This window comes from Sceloporus occidentalis, unplaced genomic scaffold (assembly GCF_023333645.1).
Source record: "Sceloporus occidentalis isolate IW3139 unplaced genomic scaffold, rSceOcc1.0.p SCAF_81, whole genome shotgun sequence".
In the NCBI taxonomy this organism is placed as follows: domain Eukaryota; kingdom Metazoa; phylum Chordata; class Lepidosauria; order Squamata; family Phrynosomatidae; genus Sceloporus; species Sceloporus occidentalis.
In genome coordinates this window covers 2,155,799-2,164,672 of record NW_028317061.1, presented here as the reverse complement: position 1 = coordinate 2,164,672, position 8,874 = coordinate 2,155,799, and the positions used below count along the sequence as shown (strand labels likewise).

At 35.3% G+C, this 8,874-nt stretch overlaps 1 protein-coding gene across 2 annotated transcripts in view; it reads left to right on the top strand.

The window, feature by feature from the left end:
- Positions 1-8,451: 8,451 nt before the first annotated feature.
- Positions 8,452-8,874, top strand: part of LOC149285312 (cell adhesion molecule 2-like) — an 82,031-nt gene continuing 81,608 nt past the window's right edge. For both annotated transcript variants that reach the window (XM_089495508.1, XM_089495507.1), the window contains exon 1: positions 8,452-8,491. In XM_089495508.1, the coding sequence (XP_089351634.1) occupies positions 8,452-8,491 (40 nt within the window). The remainder of the gene's footprint in view (positions 8,492-8,874) is intronic.

Here is an 8,874-nt window from a genome sequence, read left to right as displayed (position 1 = left end):
TTTGCAAACATGTTTAAAAAGTGTACCAGATTTAATTCCAGGAATAAAATAAACGCAAATTGTTTGTCATTGCTGTCACTTGCTTTTAGAACTTAATTTCTAAAGCTGAATGGGGGAGCTTGTACTTATTTACAATACATTGAAAAAGACAAACCTTGTAAGTAATTATTATAAACTGAATTAAAGGCCTTTTGGTGGTCCCAATGAGGAGTGGACAACAGGTGAGCAAGGAAGTAGGGAACTCCACTCAACAGACAACAGGGCAGAAGTCCTGGGAATACCTACCAACACAGATGAGATGTACCATAGTTGCTTTTATATTATGAATACAAAACATGCATTTAATCAATAATTTCGCAAGTCATTAGTAACAGATGTTTAAATGTATAAAGGCAAGTGATGGCTCCAGACAACCTTAAATTGTTAAGAGGTAGGTGTGAAAACTCAGCAGCAGTCCAAAAAATGATCCCATAAAATGACTTTCCATTAATCTGCTGATCATTTCATAAAATAAAATTGTATGGTGTTCTGACATGCCAAAGCTCTGCTCTAACTTTTGTAAATGCCATGTTTATTCTTCAGCAGAAACATGGTAAAATGCATTAAACTTTATCCTTAGCTCTCCGTGAAGGCTGGGATTCCATCACTCCTTGACATTGTGATTTCACTTCAATTAGACTCCAGAGCAAATTCAGTTTGATTAGCATTTGAGTTCCTTATACAACATGATAACCAACATATTAGAGCAAAAACAATGTGATGTCATAACAGAACACCCTACAAGATGTCATGATCAACTTCCCTGCTGATGTAATGAGCATCATAGCCCACAGCACAGCACACTTACACATGAGAACGCATGCTTTTTTTTCCTGTCTAATGAAGTATTTAGGTCACAGTTTTGCAGACTGCTGCACTGTGATATGAATGACAAATATTATAATATGAAAAATCCCCTAGGAAAAGCAGGAAATAAAGACCATTATTTGTTTCACTTTTCATTATGTTGACGATCAATACAATATCAATATAATATTTCAGTGACATACTCTGATAGATTTTACTTTCAGCCCTTTATTAACGTGAGGGTTTCAATGAATACGGCGTGCATGTACATGTGTACATTATACCTGGGAATGCTCCAGGTTCCACCACTCCCTACCTATTTGCCAGTTAAACAACTGTGTGCCCCCTGACATCAGCGGGATTGCCCGCAACGTCAGCGGGATCTCCCACCATGGCCCAAATGGGAATGGGAAAAGTGACCCAGAGACCCAGGAGCAGTGCTTCACTTGGAAACTTCCAAGGTATGGTAAGGTGGATTAGCCATGGGCAGTAGGAGGAGTTCCTACCTTGAAATTCACAACACTTTTAAATGTTGTCTATTCACTAAAGCAAAAATTGTGTTTCAGCTCCTTGACTTCACTATTCATAATGAAAGTCCCTTAGTGAGCTTAGGCCCTGTATAATGTATAGTTAAATCAGTCAGATTTCTGACCAGCCCAGCATTTGCTGGAAAAACTTACCAGCGTTGGCTGAGAGACTTAAAACCCCAATTCTCCTGACAACTCTCCCTTTAGTGAAAAACACCTCTGTGTTAATATGTTCTAAGATGTGTTTTTTTTTTTTTAAACAGACATTAAAAACTATTCATAGAGATCAGCTGGAAGTCCATAGATCCGTCTTGGGAAATATTATTTCCATGCTTGCCCCTGAATCTCATATAGTATCTTTCAGAAGCTTGTTAGTAACTATACTGTGGATCACACAGATTAATTTATTTGCCCCTTAAAGGCATACACTTTTGTCACGCCACAGTATTCATTCTATACCCCCTGCTCCGAGTTTGCATTGTATGTTAGAAGTGTGTCATTAAAGTGTATTCATCCATACCACGCAATTTGTCAAAATTAGTCTTTTCTGATAATTATATATTATTGCTTCAATTCTCTTGGCTTTTTTTTTCTTTTTCTATTTTGGAGACTAAAAGTTATATCCCCATGAACAATCCTTTAAATTGGTTTGCTTGCTTATTCAAACATGACACATCCATTTGTATTAAACTATAATATGTAATATAAAAGACATTCTTAAATGCTAATACTTTAAGTGGAATGTATCAGGTTCCTGCACTTTCAAGGGAATATTAGGGATTCGAAATAAACCAGAGCTTTCCAGTTAGCTCAGGAGTAATGGTAAATTAGATCAGCACGTTTTACCAAAATAAAACACAATGAAAAAACATAAAAAAAATATATTTTTGGTCTCTAAGATTACATATTTCAAAATAGTTTAAAAAATATATCAGTAATTGTATTTCCCATTACAGCTGCTGTACCATTTAGACAAAACTTTAATTACAATTGGTATGTTAAATAAATTGGATTGCATCTGTCATTTTAATCACATAAAAAAACTTTAACAATCTTTTTTTTTTTTGCTTTTTATTTTCTATGGCAACAGCCTATCAGTGTCAGCTTTTTGTGTTACATGATGGTTAAGTGTTTCCAGCAAAAATTATGACTAAAGCAATATTTTAGACAAGTAAAGAGTTATTTCTGTGAGAGGTTTGGGTATTCAGCAGTACTAGGACTAATGTTTCTGACGTTGCATTTAGTGATAGAAGTATTACATTTTATCTTCAGCAGAGAAGGTGGAGCTTTAAATTAAATAATTATTATGAAATAATTGGCTATATTTGTAACCATTTCTAGTTTCTGTAATGGATTGTTTTATAATATCTCCCTTTACACTTTAAGGCATATCTCTTTATTCTTAGTGTGTCCCAAGTTAGACCCCATGTACCATTCTGGAGACCTCATCTCCAGAAGGATGTTGACATATCAGAGAGAGTAGAGTGGAGAGCTACTAAAATGGTGAATGTTTTGCGGGATCAGAATTATCAGGAACGACTTAGGGAACTCAATATGTATATCCTGGAGGGGGAGGGGATGAGATGGAAACATTTGAATGCATAAAGGATTTCAACACAGTACAGGAAAGAGGCTTGTTTCAATGAAGGAGAAATGTTAGAACAAGAGGTCATAGTCTAAAACTATAGGTCAGAGGTAATGAAAGGAGGTTTTAATTTACCAAGATGGTTGTAGATAAATGGAAGAGCGTCCCATCAGAAGTGGTAGAGGCTACTTTAGTGAGGACATTTAAACATGCATGTAATAAGCATAAAGCTGTCTTCAATCTACAATAAAACCGAGGGCTTAATAGGGTCTGATGCTTAACATCAGGAAAATAGGCAAGCTAGATTGGCTGAATGGCTCTTATCTGCTGCCAAATTCTATGTTTCTATGTTAGAGAATAGGCTGATCTATAACACATATGCACCGATACAGCTTTCATTATAAAGCTTATTTAAAAGTTGCTGTAGAAAAACAATAAATCTATAATAACAATACATATCAGATTGTAGAGATTTAGCTGGGATGGATCTGCTCAGAGAGTGTCTCTGCTTGGGAAAGCGGACTTGTGTCTAGTAGAAAGATAGTATAGTGAGTGTTTAACCACATGAATTACTGCGGATCTCCAAAACATGAAGAGTTATAATCATCTCTGCATATTTGGAAATTGTTTCATAACAGCCAGATTTAACACTAAGCTGCTATTTCTAATAAAAGCAGAGAAGCACTCATGAAAGATTAGCAAAATAGTGATTTTTCTGAGTAGTGAGCCTCCATGAAACTGCCTTTTCGATTAAGTTCTTCTTTAACACAAAATAGAGACACTGCCCGTACAGTAAAGTATATCTGCAGCTACCTGTGTTTCTCTCCCATACCTATACAATATATACATGAATATATATACATATAAATAGTGTACAATGTATAGTTTTTTTAACCTTTGCCGTTGAAAATTAAACATTTCTGTACTGTTTTTGTGTGACTAAATCGTCTGATGAAAGAATGCAATGTCTGCCGCTACTGAAACTAGCAACTGTATCAGGAAGCATACTTAAGTACACTTCCTGTGTGTGCTTTGTGGCACTTCCATTGAAATAATTGAGAGCTAAAACCTTAAGGGAGCAGTGGCAGCCAGCAGCATGTATTATAGTGGAATGGCAATGTTCACCTTACATTAATGTGATTGGCTGCCACTACTTCCTTTAATTTTAATAGGAGCTGAGCTCCCCCTTACTTTAACATGCTACTGAGCATGTGCACGAAGTGTACGTAATTGTATGTATTAGATCACAGCAGTCTGACCACCTAGAGCCAAACCTACCGGCCGTTTCATACTCCTGCATGTGAAACAGCAAAGTTTTACAAATTCACATTTACACAGTGATGGCCAGCGAGTGTGATTGAGTGAGGTGTTCTGTATGATTAGAAGAGCTTAAAGGTAACGCCGATTCAATAATGTTGGAGATGGGTAGGCTGAGCCCTGAAGACAGACGAGGAGTAAGAGGCCCAACTGAAATGTATTCAACAAGAAAATACAGCAAAACGATATGTTATTTATTACAGTTAATACGATTATTGTAGATGCATTCCATATTAGTACATACAAACATAAGAATTTCGGAATGTTGGAAAAAAATGTGGAAGAACACTTTTAATACCTTATGGGTTTGAACATTAACATTACCCTCATCATTTGAGGTATCCAAACAAAAACACCTCATGGTCAGAGGCGAGGTCTCCACTAAAGCAATGGGCCAATGTCATCCCAAATCCCCAAAAATCCCAAATCTTGATCATTTCACAACTTAGTTGTACTGGCCTTCAGAGACCCTCTGTTAATGTTGTTCCTTTAAGTTTTCATTGAATTAACTTAATTTTACATAGAGTACTTTTGTATGTGTTTCTATATTCTTTTTATTCTGAGGCTTAAGCTCTAAATATATTTTACCAATAGTAATGTAAAAACTCCATGATTCAGTGGATCTATAAACGGTTTCCTATGTTATTATCATTATTCATCAGATCATAATAGTTATCTATCAATAGTGACAAATATCACACTGGTAAAATCCATTAAAGCAGATAGAACGCATTCCTACAGACAGAAACCTACGTTTCACACTGTGAGCAGCTTTTTTTTGGTTCATCAAGCTACTGTTCTTCATTTCTAAAATATAGTTTTTAGGAACCTATTTTGTAGTTGATAAAAATTACACCTCAAAAGCACAATGTCAAAACAAAATTGTACACCAAAGATTATTATACCAGCTATTTTCTTTACTGTTCTGCCTTATGTGAGATGTTTGCAATGTGAAAAACAGAATTATTACATTCTTTGGAATATTAATTGAAGAGCGCAATAGAATTTGAATTGAATTGTGCTGCAGGTGTCATGCAAAATAAGCACTTTGGCAGACTTTGAGTTTAATATGTATTGTAATTATCAGAGCCTCAGTTCTTCGTGTATAAGACGAAAGTTTTAATCTAAACTCAAAATGTATTTCACTTTTGAGTGAAACAATGCAATTACATATTATGTTAATAACATAATGTGTATTAATTCTATAAACATATACGTCAATTAATACATATGAATATCATATTTTTAATGTTTTGTATTACATATATAACAAAGTGAAGGTTTGAAAATTCATATTTTCATTATTATGAAGTGTATGTGTATATATGTATAGATATATTGATATATACATATACATACACTATATGGACAAAAGTATATGGACACCTGACCATTACACTAATAATCAATTCTTCTGGGAAGGCTTTCCACAAGATTTTGGAGTGTTTTTGTCGGCATTTTTGCCCAATCATCCAGTAAAGTATTTGTGAATCAGGCACTGATGTTGGACAAGAAGGTCTGGCTCGCAATCTCCGTTCCAGTTCATCCCAAAGGTGTGCGATGGGGTTGAGGTCAGGGTTCTGTACGGCAGGTCAAGTTCTTTCACACCCAGCTCATCCAACCATGTCTTTATGGAGCTTGCTTTGTGCGCTGGGGCAACGTCATGCTGGAATAAAAATGTCTTGGTATTTCCCCTTCAGCATACCATTTTGGGCAATGCTATGCTTTGGTGTTTTGCGGAATACCCCATTCCCACCCACATCTCCTCTAACAATTGCTTGTGTCCCGGGACCACTTGCATATCGCAAGGGTGGGCTCCAGGTAGCTAACGCGCTGCTTTTCTTTAACTGTTGGACCACTTAAAGGTGTTTCAGACTTACTAGGACTGCCACCGTAGGCCTAAGCCAATATGATGGGGTGTGGGAATGGGCTGTAGTCTTTGTACTATCCTGCTTACCACGGCCATATTTTAAAGGGCAACATTTATCTACCAAGATTGAGTGAATTAAGGCTGCCATGGGCAGACTAAATGGGCCAAACAGTTCTTCGCTGCTGTCAAAGATTCTATGTTTGTACATTTATACGTAATCCATCATACAGAGGGCCACTCTGAGCATGCGTGCTCCTATTTTCCTACCTGAGGCCTCAGACCACTGTTAGATACTTTGTGGTTAATCCCATAATGAACCTTGCCCAACTCTTCCTAAAGAAAACTGGTATTTGTAATATTTTTTTATTACTAAAACTATACTTCACCAAATATGCAACAATTTGCAGATTTCGTGTTTGTTCTTTCATTTATTATCCTCCAATCTCCAGATATTCACAAGCTTTTTAGCAAGCCCAGGAATGATATTCCTCTTAATGAGAGCAAGCAATTCTTCAAATTAGAATAAGTGAACTGTACACTAATTATGTTTATCACCGTTCTGCTTTATGTTATAGATTATATTTCAGGTTTTGATTCAGTTATGCTATTCCTATAAATGCCAATGAATTTCAGCTAAGCATGGTTGACTATGGTGCTTTGGGGATGTTTCAGGTAATTCCCTTGTGATCTGTGCATTGATGATTGAGGTCTTTTTGTTAATAAGATGTCGGATACGAAGCTTCACCAGAAATTACCTTTTTTACATGCATTGCAGATAGATTGTTAACCCTTAACTCCCATTCACTTAATCCAAATTATAGAAAAAGAGATGAAATTATTCGAGCAGCTGAAATAATGTGACATAATGACTCCCAATAAAATCTGCCAACATTATTATGGATAGGGTGATGTTTTATTGTCGACCAAATAGGATATTTAGTAATTATGCTACATGGATGCTGGAAATGTGTTTCATTATTAAACACAAAAGGATTCCTATATTATTCCAAAATGGACAAAAGTTGTTCAGATTTCCATTGTTTAAGTTTTATGCAGTTCTGTAAAATACGCTAATTGGATATAAGTACAATATGCAGGCATTATTGCATTTTTGCTTAAGGTGTATTTGTAATGACTTAAAGGGGCTGATTATTTTTATACAGTATACTCTTTAATGAGATACATTCTGTGCTTAGGACATCTTTTGATGATAAACCTAGCACTGGGGTAAACATCATTCTGATACTCAGAAACTAAATTTGAGGTCTCGACAGTAACATTAAATTCAACAATTTAAAAAAAAAATAAAAAAAAATGACATCAGATGGAAAGATTTAAGGAAAAAATGCAAACCCTCACCAAGTTTAATTACCAGTCAATGGTTACATTGGCTTTCTAATTTGCATATGTCTATATTATACATACTTACTTTGAGCACAATATGGGGTTGGAAATGCATGACCTGGATGTTGCACCTACATACAACCCTTTCAATCTTTTTAGCTCTCTTCAGTAAGATGAATGAAAAACCACATAATATATAAAAAAGATGTACAAATGGATATATAACCTTCAATTAGGGTCATCATCCGAGATTGTCCCAGATCTCATACACAAAATGATATCAGTAAGGGTTCCATAATGAGTACATGCAAAATGTATAAAAGATACAAGGGACCAAAAAATAGTGTAGAATATCAAATATAATAAATAAAATCGTATATAATTCTCAGTTAAAATTGCACTCACTACTTAAATTGGCAAGGAGTGTTTTTTTTTCCTTAACTGAGAATGATATTAAATAAATAATATTACTTTTGATATACTACATTATTTTGGTCCCTGTCTTTCATATATTTTGCATGTACTGATTGTGGAAGCCTTATTGTTAGATCTCTTCAGTGCAGGATAGGACTAGCAATGATGTATACGAGTGAATCTAAGAATGGCATCTATCTGCAGACTCAGTATGCTTATGTTGGTCAAAAAAGTGACAAAAGCTCTCCACCTGACAAAGTACTGCAAACAAAATAAAATACAAGTATGCCAATATGTGCGTGACCTGTCTACTCCGAGACCAATACAAGAACATCCATTTCAAATGAGTGCTACCCATTGATTTGTATGAACCTGCATGCATCGTCCTTCCTATTGCTCTGTCTAATGTGTTTGACAATGTCATATTTTTTTCAGCCCTGAGGGACAACAGGATTGAACTGATTCGAGCTTCCTGGCATGAACTCAGCATTAGCATCAGTGATGTGTCTCTGTCAGATGAAGGGCAATACACATGCTCCTTATTTACTATGCCTGTCAAAACTACCAAGGCCTTTCTTACTGTTCTTGGTAAGTACAGCTCCCTATAGCCATTAACAATAATTGATATGAGATTCATTTTCAACACTAAACCAAACCAGTATATTTGCTCACTGTGTGTCTATTTTCTTTTCTTTATTATATATATATATATATTTTTTTATTTTTTTTTAATTACTGCAGTCTTTCTGAAGTAATACTGCAGTTTTTTGGACATGAAAAAACTGCAATACTGCACTTTTACTGCACATTTACTGTAGTTTTACTGCATTTGTACTTCATTGTACTGCAGTTTTACTGCAGTTATTTTTGTACGGAAGTACAAATGCAATAAAGCTACAGTACATTGAAGTACAACTGTAGGTTTGCAATATAAAAAAAAAAGTGCAGTAAATGTGCAGTAAAACTGCAGT